Source organism: Pteropus medius, unplaced genomic scaffold (assembly GCF_902729225.1).
Source record: "Pteropus medius unplaced genomic scaffold, Ma_sr-lr_union100, whole genome shotgun sequence".
NCBI lineage: Eukaryota > Metazoa > Chordata > Mammalia > Chiroptera > Pteropodidae > Pteropus > Pteropus medius.
Window position 1 is genome coordinate 6328196 of NW_024354503.1, and position 16220 is coordinate 6344415.

At 37.9% G+C, this 16220-nt stretch overlaps 1 protein-coding gene across 9 annotated transcripts in view; it reads left to right on the forward strand.

Annotated features, from left to right (window-relative positions):
- PHACTR4 (phosphatase and actin regulator 4) overlaps window positions 1–15480 on the forward strand; it is a 76020-nt gene extending 60540 nt beyond the window's left edge. For all 9 annotated transcript variants that reach the window (XM_039854874.1, XM_039854876.1, XM_039854879.1 and 6 more), the window contains 8 exons: window positions 233–833; window positions 2211–2395; window positions 3212–3359; window positions 7432–7487; window positions 8858–8919; window positions 10233–10370; window positions 10965–11041; window positions 13330–15480. In XM_039854874.1, coding sequence (XP_039710808.1) covers window positions 233–833; window positions 2211–2395; window positions 3212–3359; window positions 7432–7487; window positions 8858–8919; window positions 10233–10370; window positions 10965–11041; window positions 13330–13345 — 1283 coding nt within the window. In that variant the 3' untranslated portion in view covers window positions 13346–15480. The remainder of the gene's footprint in view (window positions 1–232; window positions 834–2210; window positions 2396–3211; window positions 3360–7431; window positions 7488–8857; window positions 8920–10232; window positions 10371–10964; window positions 11042–13329) is intronic.
- The last annotated feature ends 740 nt before the right edge of the window (window positions 15481–16220 follow it).

The window sequence follows — 16220 nt, forward strand, 5'->3', positions numbered from 1 at the left end:
AGTAAGAAATTTCTCATCAGAGTATTAAGGTAGTAGTCTTCCTACACCTCTATACATTTATTAAGCCTCATAGATATTTAAATATAAATTTTGTTTTAGGATGAGCTATCTAGGAGATGGCAGAGCCATGAAATGTTATATTTTGCCTGAAAGATTAAGACTGACCTCAGCTCTAATTCTAGGCCTTGGGCTGTCCCCTCAAACCATTGAAATGTTGCTCTCTCTTTTACAGCTGAACTGTCCCAAGCAATAAACAGTGGTATATTATCAAAACCATCCCCACCCTTACCACCTAAGAGAGGCATTCCATCAACCTTGGTACCAACCTCGGAGTCTGGCGCCGCCACCACCACCACCACAAAAGCATCAAATGATCAGAGGGAGAGGAGCACATGCTCCGTGGGCTCTGAACCACTGCTGATGATCCCACCTCCCTCTCCATCCCCACCACTGCCTACTCACATACCTCCAGAACCCCCACGGTCCCCTCCATTCCCTACTAAGACTTTTCAAGTTGTGCCAGAAATTCAGTTTCCACCTTCCTTAGATCTACCCCCAGAGGTTCCCCAGCAGGAAGAACAGAAAAAGGAAGTACCCAAGAGGATGTTGGACCACAGCTTTGGGGAGCCCCATGTACCCTCTAGGCTGCCCCCAGTCCCACTGCATATCCGAATCCAGCAGGCCCTGACTAGCCCACTTCCCATGACTCCTTCCTTGGAGGGCTCCCATAGAGCCCATTCGTTGCTCTTCGAGAACAGTGGCAACTTTTCTGAGGACAGCAACACCCTGGGTCGGACCAGGTCACTTCCCATCACTATTGAAATGCTGAAAGTGTGAGTGCCTTTCTTCAAACCTTGCCTCTTGTTTCTTCTCCTTTACTCTTCTTTCTTAGTTAGCCCTTCTTGGAAAAAATTAAATGAATAAATTTAAAGGAAGAAGAATACTCAACAAATAGGACATGTTATAGCATCTGGACTCTGTTTACCCTGCCTTCTGTAACATTGTTTCCATGGCAGAAATTTTCATGATGATACAAAAGTTACAAACTTTCGTCCTTGAAAATTAAAACCATTATATTTTTTAATATGATTTCTGGTACGTAAGAGCATTGACTTTGGAGTAAGATAGCTCTGGGTTCAAATCCCAGCTCTATCTCTTATTTACTAGCTGGTTGTAGTGTATGTTACTTAACCTTTCTGCTCTTTAGTTGTCTAATCTGTAAACAGAATAATACCTATTTACAGAGGCTTGTGAGAATGAAATTAGACAAATCTGAAAGCACTTGTGCCTGGCACACAAACTGGGTACAGAGGGACAGAGAAAAGTCTAGAATAAAATAAGGGAGCTCTGAAAGATAGCTCAATATTCCAGCCCCATAGACTAGAACTGGTCATCTTGTTCTCTCCCTCATCTGTCCCCAGACACTGAATCTGTTCACACCAGCATTGGTACTAACACCTACTCTGTCTTTTTAAAATTCCAACAAATTGCAACTGAAGATTTAACACTTTTCTGCAAAGTTGGAGATGTGCCTGACTACCTAAAACAATTGTTATAGAGCTGTTACAGCATCCTACTTGTTACTTGTTTTGCCATAATCTTTGTTTTTGCTAGTATATTTAGTTCACACCCTGAAAAGAGGCCGTTTAGTAGTTTGAAGGTAGGCTAAGTCATAGTTTTATGCCTCCAGAGTGTAAAGCAGGGAAGTTAATTTTCATCTTTACTTCTGTATAATAACCTTCTGGGATTAGGTTATCATTTTGTCCTACTTCATTGTTAAACCAAAGGGAAATGGGTTCAATATTTGTATTAAGTGTCTTCTATGAGGCAGGTACAGTGTTAGATACTGTGCAGTCTTCTCATTTAACCAGATCAAAACAAACTTGCACCTCCCATGCAGATCATCAGGGCCCTATGTGCCAGACACTAGCACATTCTAGAGTTTGTCTATTTCATTCTCACAACAAGCCATGAGGTGGTATCATTTCCATTTACAGAAAAGTAACTTACAAGCTAGTAAATAAGTTATAGATCTGGAATTTGAGCCTTTAGATTAATAGGTGCTAGAGTTTCTCAGCAAGATTGTTAAAGGAAGGAATTCTAAATTATTTCATTCATGGACTTTTCTGTAGACATTCAGTATTTTGCCTTCCAAATCAGTTGTCCTTTATGCTTCTAAAAGGGAAAATATAATTATATTAATTTGTTAGTCCAGACGATGAAGAAGAGGAGCACGCCCGCCCATCTGCATTCGATGAAGACATGCCACCTACCTCAGTCGTTCCTAAACTGCCACGGTGTCTACAAGAGGAAGAGGAGGAGAAGGAGAGCGACTCTGACTCAGAAGGTCCCATTCAGTACCGAGAAGAAGAGGATGAAGATGAAAGCCAGCATAGTAAGAAAGGGAGGGAAAAGCAAAGGAGAAAATTCTTTTACAGATAAAGGTACTTGCTGGTCTTAGCAAGTGTAAGATGAATGTAAACAGGCACTGTTCTCTCATCAAGTCATCTGGCTAACTGATGTTAGAAGTCACTGGGAAGGACTCTTGTCCCTGTTATTTCTACCGTTATAATAAGCCAGTGAGGGGGAGCCAAACTCATTGAGTCATTGGGTTTTTTCATCTGTTTTTGATTTAAAAAGTTATGTACCTTGATGGTATTAAAGAATGTGGAGGAGAGGACAGTTGGTATTTGGGCTAAGTTGAAAAGACAAAAGTGATGCTCTCCTTCAATCTAATGAACTTACTGTGTTCATGGAGCAAAGGCAAAAAACATATTCATGTACACAAATCTACCAGCAATGGAATTCTGATTCTTAAAAGTGGGAAAGCAGCTTTAAGAATAGGAATTTATTGTTAATTTTTTTTTAAATTTAAAATAAATAGTATAGGAATTGTATGAGGTATGTTAGCACGAATGTCTTTTTGTTGTAATTCAGAAGGCTGTCCCATGCTTAGATGCTCTCCTCTAGCAATTCTTACTGAGGAGAAAAATAGGACTGGTAGAAGAGAGAAGATATCTTTATCTTTAGCCCATCTGAGTCCATCTGGCTGAGATTTTTAGATGTCTAGCTTTACCCCCAACTCTGCGTTAGCTGGATGACCGGAGGCCAAGTAGCTGGGAGATATGATACTGTTCATTTGGACTCTTGCCTAACTCCAGATGAGGTTGAGCCTTAAGCTTCTATATTTTATTATTTCCCTTCTGCAAAGGTGCTCTGGCCAACAAAGTGAAGAGGAAAGACACACTAGCAATGAAGTTGAACCACAGACCCAGTGAACCAGAGTTGAATTCTTGGCCTCGAAAAAGCAAAGAGGAGTGGAATGAAATACGGCACCAGATTGGGAACACACTGATCCGGTAGGCCTTAGCTTAGAATCAATCCTTTGATTTGATTATGCCAGTACGTATGTTGGAGACTTACTTTGTGGTAGAGCATTCATTCATCTTTTTGTTGTTGTTGTTTTTAATTTTAGAAATAGCGTAATTTTTTAAAATATATATTGTGCCCAGTTGGGTATCCTCTAAGAATTTGGAAATTGAGATAAATGTCTAACCAACATACTGTATACTTGAAACTAAAAAAAAAAAATTGGAAGTTAAGGAACTAGATGGCTCTTAGAACTTTAAACCATGAGATAGACATATCTCACAGCTTTAAACCATAAGATAGACATAAATATGTTTTTTTTTTAAAGTTTGAGAGAATTCAGGTGGTTCCCAGGACAGCAAGACTCCTTGTCATTTCTCCAGTTGCTCAACCATGAGATGCCAACCCAATTAAAGATCACGCCTACAATTGTCATTATGTCTATTATACATGGTCCATGTAACTGCCTCCCTTCAAAGTGTTAGTATATTTTTCAAGTCAGCTGGAACCAAAAGCATAGAGAAACTGAATGCAGGTCAGCTTCCTGCACATATAATACATATAAGAGCCCAGATATATAGACAGGTGTTTGCGCAACTCAGATGTGTCTCTTGGTATAGTGAGGAAAAGGAGATGTGACTCTTGACATTCCTTACAATGTAATTAACTAAGGATGTCCATTAACAAAAATATATTCTCTTCTGTCTTAGACACCTGTCTGTGCTATTGCCCAAGATGGCCGTCTTAATGCAAAACTGTGGCCTTCTGATTGTCAGCAAGAGACCATCAAAATTAGGAATTAATGTTAAGAATGGGGATCTTTGACAGTTGATTCCTTTTACTTAAGAGCTGGTTGCACATCTTTGAGTGTTTTCACAAGTCATAGTCATCTTAGAAGAGCTTGTTAGACACTTACAATGAACCACCTGAAATTGAAATCTAAAAATATAAGAGATTAACGTTTACAATAGCAATTTACAATAGCATCAAAAATATTTACAGATAAATCTGACAAAAGGTTGTATAAGACCTGTTCACTGAAAAGTATAATATACTGTGGAAGAAAGTAAAGAGACCTAAATAAATGGAGAGAGATACCATATTCATGGGCCAGAACTCTCAGTATTATTAAGGTATCGATAGATTCAATACAATTCCAATCAAAATATTCCCCAGTAGGCTTTTTTTCTTGGTTGAATTTTTATTTTATTTAAAAATTTTTTTCAGTTATAGCTGACATACAATACTATATTGATTTCAGGTGTACAACATAGTGATTAGACATTTATATACCTCAGGAAGCTATCACACCAATAAGTCTAGCAGCAGTAGGCTTTTTTTTTTAATTGACAAACTGATTCTAAAACTCTTAAAGAAATACAGGGCACCTAGAATAATGAAAGCAACTATGAAAAAGAAGGGGGTTGGAGAACTAACACAATCTTAAGACATATTATATTATATTAATCAATGTCACCCCAATAATTTTAATTAAAAAAAACATGTTATGAAGCTAAAGTAACCTAAACAGTATGGTATTGACATAAATATGGACAAATAAATCAATGAAACAGAAGAGAGAGCCCAGAAATAGACCCACCCATACACATACAACTCATTTTTGACAAAGGTACAAAAACAATTTCATTGAGAAAGAATGGTCTTTCCACAACTGGTGCTGGCGCACAAATCTCAATTCATACTTCGCATCATATGCAAAAATTAACTCAAAATGGATCACAGAGTTATATATGAGAGCTAAAACTATAACACTTCCAGAATATGAGTCAGATATTTCTTAGATATGATCTTAAACACGATTAAGAGAAAAAAACATTGATAAAATATACTTCATTAAAATTAAAATTTTTTGTTGTTTGAAAGATACTGTTAAGAGAATATAAAAACAAGCCATAAACTGGGAGAAAATATTTGCAAACCATGTGTGTGATAAAGGTCTTATATGTAGAATATATGAAGAACTCTCCAAACTCAATAAGGACACAAGCAACTCAATTTTAAAAGGAGGAGAGAGGCAGATTTCAACAGACACATCACCAAAGAAGATGTACAAATGGCAAATAAGCATATGGAAAGATGCTCATCATCATTAGTCACTAGGAAAATGCAAATTAAAACCACAGAGAGAGACTACTACTAACTAGCCCACTAGGATAGCTAAAATGGCACAATTTAAAAGATTGATAAAACAATGCTGAGAAAGAGGAGCAGCTGGATTCTCATACACTGGTGATGGGAATGTAAAGTAGAACTACTTTAGAAAACAATTTGTAAGTTTATTTTAAAAAATCAAACATATACCTACATATGATCTAGCCATTTCATTAATTGTTATTTTAATGCCAAAAAAAGGAAAAATCACCTAAATATCCATCAAAAGGCAAATGGATGAACAAATTGTGGTATAGTACAATGGAATACTACACAGCATAAAAAGGAGTGAACTATTTATAATGCCACAACTTGGGTGGGTCTCAATAATTATGCTGAGTGAAAGAAGATAGACTAAAAAAGAATGTATACTATATGGTTTTATATAAAATTTTAGAAAGTGAAAACTCATTTATGGTGATATAAAGCAGATCAATGTTTGCCTGAGAGGAGGGAAGTTGAGATTACGAAAGAAGATGAGATTTTGTGGTGGGTAGAATTGTGTCCCCCCCGCACAAAGTCCTAACCTCCGGTACCTATGAATGTAATTTTATTTGGAAGGAGGGTCTCTGTAGATACAGTCAAGCTAAAATGAGGTCATATGGGATTAGGGTAGGCTCTAATCCAATGACCGATGTCCTCATAAGAAGAGAGAAATTTGGACACACAGACACACAGGGGAAAAGCTATGCCTCTATGGAGGCAGAGATTGGAATAAAGTACCTACAAGCCAAAGAACGCCAAGGATTGCTGGCAATCACCAGCTCGGAGGGAAGCATGGAACACATTCTCCTTGATTTTGGACTTCTGGTTTCCAGAACTCTGAGAGATAAATTTCTGTTCTTATAAGCCACCCAGTTGGTGGTAATTTATTACAGCAGCCATAGGAAACCAATACTAGGTGATGAATGAGTTCATTATCTGGATTATGGTGATGGTTTCATAGGTGTATACATATGTCAGAACATCAATCGTGCAGTTTATTGTATGTCACTTATACCTTCACAAAGCTGGGGGTTTTTTTGTTTGTTTGTTTTTAATGAACATTTAAAAAGGAAAGTCTTATTCAGGGGGACAAAAAACTGAAATACATAAAGTTTTATATCGTATATAAAATGGGGCTGGAAGTTCTTTCTGCAAACAACTAAAGAGTTATTAGCATGTAGTCCAAATATTGCCTGAGACGTATAAATTAAAGGTAAGAAATGAATAACTTTCTAATTCCAGACATGACACATTGTGGTAACATCTCACATCTGTGGATGAGATGAGAAACTTTATCAAATATTTGACAGAAAGGACCGAATTTAAAATAATAGTTATAGAATACCATTCCAAAAGAGACCACCTTAATTTCTAGTGGTTCCTAAACCACGAGTTTAAAAATCAAGAAAGAGACATCAGAGTCACATGGGAAGCATTGTAATATATACATATATATATAAAATCTCAGTCTTCATCCTTGTTTCCTGAATCAGAGTTTCTGTTAATAATGCCTTGAGCATCTGTGTTTTTAACAGATTTGCTGAAGGAGCAAATCTGTTTGGGAGCCATCAGTCCAGTCCAAACCTTCTTTTTACAGTGAGTACATTCAGGGTCTGACTGAGAGCCTTTTTGTGGTGATAGGTCTTGTTGATGTCAGAGACAGAACTAGAATTTTGAGCTCCTGTTTACATGTACAATTCCTTTTTATGTTATAACATCTGTATAAACACTTTCAGCATGAAAATTGTTTCATAAACAATGAATCAGATAAGCAAATGAAATATCAAAGCAGTATTTATGATTTCTTGCTACTGTAGCGGGTAATATAAACTAAGACTAAAATAAATTTTTATAAACAAGATTGGGAGGTTAACATAGACAATACTCTTATTTATCTCCTTTTAGACGATTGAGTCAAAGACCAACACCAGAAGAACTAGAACAACGAAATATACTACAACGTGAGTCCAGCTATGGAAATAAAGTTGTATAGATTTCCTTTGTATATTTCTGACTTTAATATACATAACAGAGAAGCATTTTCTACAAGGCTAAGGAGGGAGTGTACTAGCCAAGGAAGGACTAGTCATATCTTTTCTTCTCTGAAGAGAGTTCCCTGAAACTTCCTTTACAAGATATCATTATGGTATTGTTTAGTGTACTGAGATACTACAGAACAGTTTGTTTTAATGTTCTCACAGTATCCTGAGACTACCTTGGGCATTTGGGAGGATTACACAGTGTGTGGTATATGCTGCCCAACTTTTCTCTGTCTTTAGGAAAGTAAAATCATAGCTGTTCATTTGGAGGGGATCTTCTTGTTGCTAGTGGAATCTGAGGATAGGGCTCAAGGCGATTCCCAGATGCAGTGGTCTTCCTGCCTTTTTTATCTTCAGACTTTCATATCTCTTTAAGTCACAAAATAGAACCATGTATTTAATTTTCTTTCTGTGTACATAATTAACTTCCTGAAATAACATTCTAATCTAGTACAAGTTTGTTTTTCCAGGTTATAGGGTGAAATTTGGCCCTAAATCCTCCACACCGAAGAGGATTAGGCTTTATAGTGTTACTTTTGGGCATGCTCAGTTTGACTAATCCATCCCCTGTTCTCTCTTCACTATTTGGATATATGCAATTTAGTAAATTTTAAATTGTGGAAGCCTTTATAGACATGTCACACAAAACTTAGTGTGATCTCTATTCTAAGTGGTTCCTCTTCAACAAAGAATCTGCACTTTTTCTTAAAGGTCACATAGTAAATATTTTCAGCTCCACAGGCCAAAAGCAACAGGAAGCTATTATGTAGGTACTTATCAAGCCATCAAAAATGTAACCGTTTAACTATGCCCATGCCACCCTGAACCAAAGCCCGATCCTGTCTCATCTCAGAAGCTAAGCATGGTCAGGCCTGTTTAGTACTTGGATGGGAGACCACCTAGGAAGACCAGGCTCTGTAAGCGTAAAAAATAAAAAATAAGGGATTGTAAGCTGACAAGGTCCTTGCAATCTGTGAGGTCAGCCAAAGGTTGCCTAACTTAAAAAAAAAAAATGTAAGCATTTAAAAATGTAAAGACCATCCTTAGCTCATGGGCAGTAAAAATACAGGCAACTGGCCGAATTTGGTACCATAGTTCGCTACCCTTGCTCTTTAGTATTTTGACTACACTAGTTGACAAGAAAATTGTCTTGGTTAGCTATCTCAAAGTTTGTATTTTATTCTGACTTGAAGCCTATAAGAAACACGGGCAGTGTAATTAGTGAAAATCTTGTTTGATATGCAAATTGCGATTTTGAAGTAATTTTCCTTGTTTCTGACTGTCAACTTTAGCTAAAAATGAAGCTGATCGTCAGGCAGAAAAACGAGAGATTAAACGTCGGCTCACTAGAAAGGTATGTTGCCCAAATGTTAGGTTTCAGTCTATCTACTGAGTGCATGCATGCCTTATATTCGAATAACCTATTTAATTGGAAAGAAATGATTTGACTTGAATTCCCATAGATTGCTGTGAAAATACAATACATTATTCAAATATAGAAAACAACATAGCATTCAGGAGCTTTTTTCCCCCATTTTTACTATTTAAAGAAAGCCTGGCACAAGAAGATGCTCAATAAATGTTTGCATAAAATTTTACCTTTTATTTGGTAGATCTAGGATTTTGATGTAAACTCTAAAACCTGTTGAAGTTTAGAGATGGTAACAGGAGGAGTGTGTAGCATTCAATTCTGTGAGGCAGACTGGTTATTTTCTAATCAGGGAAAAAAACTGAACTGACCCTTAGTAATACCTGAAAAGTATGAAAAACCAACTAGGATTTTTTTCTTTGGTCTCACATTAGTTAGGGTGGAATCTTTTCTGTACCAGACCTGTGTTAGCTTTTAAGCTCTGGGTTTGATACCTTTTTCCTTTCCTTCCCATGATAATAGTTTGTAATCACCTCCTGTAACTTCTGATTTGGTCTGAGTTCTCTAGATATTTCTTAAAATTTATATGAATCCCCAGGAAAGTGAGGGATCTAGACATTTTCTCCCTATTTCTCCCACTTCTTCCCTTCCCTAGGAACAGAGGAATTATCCCAGATAGACTGTGAGTAGCTAGAGGTCACAAGTAGACTTGATGCCTTCAGATTGAACAGGTTACCTGATTGTGTGATCTTAAGTCATAATTTATTACAGAATCTGCTATCCTGGGTATTGTGCACTCTTAATATTACCCACTAGGTATTGCTTTCATTTTAAATGTGTTTAATTTGAAATGCATAAATACATACGTGAGTTTATAGCCCTAATCCTTTTGCTACCCAAAATGTGGCCCATGGACCAGCAGCATTGGCATTATATGGGAGTTTGTAAGAGATGCAGACTATCAGGCCCCACCCAGACCTGCTTAATCAGAATCCACATTTAACCAGATCCCCAATTGATTTTTATGCATAATAAAGCTTGAGAAGCACTGGTTATACTGGTTATACTGGTTTATAGCAGGAGTTCTCAGTCTGAGCTGTGCATTCAGGAGCTTAAAAACAAAAAGAAAGTTTCAATACCCAGAATCTCTGGGGATGGACCCAGGCATCAGTAGTGTTTAAAGGCCAAAAGCAAAAGAAATGTACAGAGAAGTTGAAGCGCTGGGTTAGAGGCAATCTGAATGCATGATCGATACCTGATTCCTGGCATAGCCAACTAAGAGACTCCATTTCTTTTAGCTCAGTCAAAGGCCAACTGTGGCCGAACTACTTGCCAGGAAGATTCTGAGGTTCAATGAATATGTGGAAGTAACAGATGCTCAAGATTATGACCGGCGAGCTGACAAACCTTGGACCAAACTAACACCTGCTGACAAGGTGTGTTTGTCTGTCTGTCTGCCTTTCTCTCTTTCTCTTTAAAGGATGCAAGACACTAACTAGAATAGGAACCATAAACAGAATTTCTACTTTTGATATAATGTTAAATTTGTAATCAAGAAACAAAATGCCAAGACATACACGCTAAAACTTTATACTAATGATTCCACCACCACCACCAAAAGTGAAGGAGAAAAGAAAATCCCTGCTACTCACAGAGTACAAAAATCTGGAAGAAAATAAAACACATTTTTAACAGTAGTTATGTTGGATGGAGGGAGTTTAGGGGCATATTTTAGTAGTTACTCACATTTCACTTTTTAAACAGGAAAAGCACTTTCACATGTTCTGGAAACAGTGAAAGCTACAATATCTTATCTAAGCTTTTCAAATGTTTTGATTGACCTGGAAATTGTAGGTTTATTATACAGTGAATAATGTCACCCAGTGTATTCCTGGCTTCTTCTCTCAGAGTTGCTTGCCATGGGTTATAGTGACTCACAGAGTTAAACACAATAGAGAATAGATGGCAAATCACACTGCTGTGCTCTAGCAGACAGAAGATGCTGAAACATTTTTGTTTTTATTCTACAGGCTGCCATAAGAAAAGAGTTAAATGAATTTAAAAGCTCAGAGATGGAAGTTCATGAAGAGAGCAAACATTTTACACGGTAAGAGCCAAAAGACTCAAATACTGTGTACTAAGTAGAGTTCCACCAAAAAACAAACATATACCCCAGAGTTGTTCAGACAGAAGGGGCTCTAATGACATCATTAAAAGGACTCTCAGTGTTGACTATAAAACTACATTAAGAGAAAGGGATGAGAACTAGAGAGTCAATAGTAAATGCCTACTATACAGAATGTGGCATTATATGTGTATTATTTAATCCTTACATCTTCAGAGTGTGTTAATATCCCCATTTTATTGATGAATAAACAGGCTCAGAAGGGTTAGATAACTTGCTTGACTTGCTAGTAAGTTGTAGAACCAGGATTTAGAAAAAGAATGAATGACTAAAAAGCCAGTGAGAGCTCTCTTCCCTGTACCTCACTGTCCTGAGTTAGGCGTGAGGATGTTACTGCTGAGTGAAACAAGATCTCGCCCTTTCTGGTTTCAGTTCTTTCTAACTCAGTTGATCTTGCATATTTTGTGTATAAATTCAATTTAATTTGCTGTCCTCATGAAACAAGCCAAGAAGTCTTTTGATTTTGAATTACTGTTGTGATTGAGGACCCACCCAGCACCTAAAGAATCAGCTAGCCAAAAATGGAGTCACTGAAAGTGTTACATGACTCTTAGAACATTTATAAAAAGAGGCTAATAAAGAAGATATAAGAACAATTCCAATTTACTGTAAAAAGAAGGAACAGGCAAAGTTGAAAAATAAAACATCGTTAAACCTTTTTCCATGACAATACAGGCAAATTGTTATTTTAATTAAAGATTTTTTTTTTTTTTTTTGTATTGAACTCTTGCAGTAGAGAAGGCACATTCTTTGAACAGCAATAACACTATTCAGGGTACTAAAATATGAACTCAAATAACAAACCATACATACTTGCCAGCAAGAAGATTGTAATCTAATCTGGGAAAAGACCTGTGTCCTACTAAATACAGTACAGCCAATAATGCCTCAGTCATTCTCAGTCCTGAGTCTGCCAGGTTTTGTATCCCAATGTCACCATTTCCTAGCTATGTTAGTATTGGCTAATTTTTTGTTGTTGTTGTTATTAGTAATCATAGAAAGTACTATAGTGAGCAACAGTTAAGGAAAGAGTGATGGAGAAGGTGACATTTAGGTTGGATCTTAAAATATATAAAAGAATTTATTTGGACAAGAAGGAAGGAACATTGTAAGCAGAAGGACCAGCTTTAGCAAGGCCATGGGAGGTAGGAAAGTGCATGATGTTTCTGAGTAACAGAAAATGTAGCTGGAGCAGAAGACGTATGGGAACTTAGTGTGGTGAAGCTGAAATCAGCAAGTTGGGTTCTGGTCACACTTTGAAGGGCTTTGACTGTTATGCTAGGATATTGGAACCATTGGAAGTCTTTGTATTTCACAACAAGCTCTGGTGAAACGGTAGAAGGTGATGTGGAAGGATGGAGAGACTAGCAGCAAGGAAACCAGTTAGGAAGTTAACTAAAATAGCCATGGAGAGCGAACTGGTAGCTTAAACTGGGGAAGTGATAATGAGAATGCAAGAGATAGATTTGAAGTACATTTCATTCATAGAATCAACAAGATTTGGCAGTCTATTGATTCCAGAGATGAATCAAAGGAAGTAATCAAAATGATGCTTAGATTTCTAACTTGTGATTTTTAAGGCCTGTGACATTGCCAAGGAGCTCAGGTGAACAGTTTAGGACATTTTTTCAGGAAAATATTGATTGAGCACCTACTATATGATAGATACAGTGCTAGGTGCTTGGGATATAGCAGGGAACAAGATAAAGTCTCTGTCCTTAACAAGCTTTTATTCCTAAAGAGAAAAGCAGACAATAAACAAACTGGAAAATAAATAAGATATGTTGAGTTTGAGCCTGTGACATATTGACATGGAGATTTCTAGAAGACAGTTGAATACGCAGTCTGGAGTACAAGAAGAAAGCAAGCTCTAAAGATAGCAAATTTATGAGAAAAGATCGTGGTTCGTAAGGGAAAACCTTTCATATTTAATGAGTGAACTGAGGAAAATGGACCAGAAAGCATACTGAGGAGAAGCAGTTGAAAGAAGGAAAACTAGGGAAAAGATAGTGTCACAGAACCCAGGAAAAGAGAGTTTCAAGGAGGGAGGAAGAGGGTCGGGAGAGTTAGGACTATCAGATGCTACAGAAATGTCAGGTAGAATTAGAGCGGAGGACAGGCAACTTGCAAAAATTAGAGCATAACATTACTATTAATAACAGCCATCTACAATATCTGGTAACTCAGCTCTTTTTGATCATCTGTTTTAGCTACCATCGTCCATGATGCTGAAGTTTGAGAGAGGAATTAAACAACTCCCCAAAACAGCTGCTTTGCTGCCTCAGTCTCCTGAATGACTTGGCAGGAACTTCAGCACTTTCCAGCACAGCCAGAATTGAATCCTCTGGGATATACTTCTGGGGTGAACAGCACTTCTATGAATGTAGCATTTCACTGGAATGGATTCTTATGTGCCGCCTTGAGCAAAACTGAACACTTTGTCAGTGCTTTCGAACCTTTTAATATAGCAGCGTACTTGAGGGGGACTTCCTTCACCAGCCACCAACGTTCCGGGCCCATCGCAGGTTCTAAGTCTCACTGACTGCACCACACCCTCACCCCAAGACGACTGCCTGCGCTGAGGCAGTGTATGCACCATTAGCCTTACCTACTCTGTCCTGGTTGTGAGACCCACTTGTGACTAAATTCCGGCCATCAAATCCAGTTGGTGATGGGGAAAACCTTCTCGGGGGCCCCCACCTCCGGGGAGAGCCTTCATAACACACTGGCATGTCAGTTGAAAGCATTGCACTGTACCTCTTGTAACCCAGCAATATAGTCCTCTTCAGGCGGTCCAGCCTGGGAGAAGCTCAGGATCTGACATGTCTTTATTGACACAGTTGTCCTCATTTTTATTTTTAAAAATATCTTGAAGATGTGATGGAAACTTATGTTTTTTCTATTAAACAATCTGAGTTGTAACCAGAATCTAAGTTGGAAAAATGCAAAATCATGTATCTTTTCTATATACCAAAAAAAAAAAAAAAATCCTTTATGTTAAAGCCATCTTGGCAAAAAACCGACTTTGTGGCTTAAATTTGAAGGGCTATTTGTTGTACTTTTGTTGTACATTCTGACCAATAGATGTATTCTCCATAAAGCAGAGTTGTAGCAACTCTGTGGGAACACTCGTGTGCTGTCGGCCTCTACACTTCCAGCCAGAATCAAAGCAAGGTCCTAGGGCTGTGGGGCGCTAAATAGGAAAAGGTCTTTGGAGAATTAGGAGGAGCACGATCATGCCCCACTGCCCCTCCCCTCCTCAGTACTGTTTGCCCTCTCCCACTGCCCCCTCTGGCAGTTGCCACCTCATTCATCCCTCCTCTTCCAAGCTGTAGCCAGTATAGCTGGTGCCCATGCACTGGCTCAGCCCCCACCCCTTTTTGTATTTGTAATATATATTAATGTAATTTCCTAAAACAGAAGATTCAGTTACTTTCTTTGAATTTTTGTTGAAACCAGACAGCCTCACTATTTCCCTCTACTTCCTATCCACACTAAGTGGAAGAAAAAATGGTTTCTATTTAACCGATGAATGTGGCTTTTTCCCTTTAATGTGCAGGAAATTGTGGCTGTTTTATACATTTCTTTTGACATCCCTGTTGTTCTGTATGTATCTTTCAGATTTTTCTTTCTCCTTTCATGTCCATGTAAGATTTGCTGAAGAATCAGAATATCAGGTCAAAACAAAAAAAGCTAAAGTGACCTTAATGTGTAGTGTCTTCTCTCTGTATGGGCAATAAGGAGGTATTTGAATTTCTCAGTTACTGTCAAATGCTTTATGGCTCTGGAGATATACCAGCTCCACATCTTGAAACTCATTAACATTTGGTATGACTGAGGAAAGATGTGACAACTCTACAGAGTTGTTAGTGGTCTGTTTGTAAGGTGGCCACACATTAACTGCTAACTTCTAACCTTTCTATCTTGGTTTGGAGGTTACTTGGCTTATACCAGCATACTCTGGCCTAAGATGACATTTTCAAACCCTTCTTTCACTGCCTTTCTTTCCCTTAATGTGCCAAGCTTAAAACAGGATTTGATTTCCTGAGCTACTTTGCTTTCTATGTGCCACTAAGGAATCTAGTTCATCTTTCATCTCATTCATTGTTCTTTTGAAACAAGAAACTTTGGGGTCAAGTCTTCTTAGGTGTTTTTATATATATATATATATATATGTATAATGGATTTTGTGTTCCCTTTCTGTGTAACAATTCACAATCATAATGTAAAGAATAAAAGCCTGATGTATTGTACTTCAAGATGCTTCCCTGATGTACAGAATCTCCTTGTAAAATAAATAATTGCATTGTATATCAGTCTTATCGATATTAATTATTAAAGTATTTTAGAATTAAACTATACTCTTCTGGTGTGAAGTGTTTCTTTTATATTCTACCTTATTCCAAAAGATGTAAGCCAGCTTAAAATGATACCTAAGATACTGCTAGACACCCTCAATGAGAAGTAGACGAGGTGGGAAAAATAATAGTAAGAACATTATATGTAGCCAGAGATGAAGGTCAGTCATGTTTGTGTCTGTGCACTTATACGGAAAAAGATGAGGCTGCAGAGAGGAAAGCCGACTGGACCCTACAGTATGTACCAGGTACTGCACAAGGTCCTTTATCCTTTTTATTCCACCCCTAGCCTGGGAGGTAAGTGGAAATATACTCATTTTACCAGTGAAGAACCTGAGAGGTGAAGTTGCTTCCCCAAGGTCTAAGCAAATTATGTAATCACTCTGCATGTATTCAAGGACCAGCAATTGCATCCCAATCAATTGTCCCTACATGGATTTCTCTGTGTGGACCTCAGGCTGACATCATAATAAGGCAGTTTGTACCTCATGTACTCTCTGGCTAGTAGCTCAGTTTCAATCCAGGAGGCCTCACCAGTGACTCTCTACTTGTCACTTCAGAGTGGCCTTGATAGTGTACCACCCTTCACCAAAGGTTAAAAGAAACCATGAGTCAGAACTGCTAATGTCATTGGGTTCTACCTGCTCCCAGACTTTCCTTCTAGCCCTCCAAAGTGCCCTCAAATTGCCCTGAGTTTAAGCATTGTCTCTAGAACGGTGTTTTGAAGGTGCACGTTGCCCAGT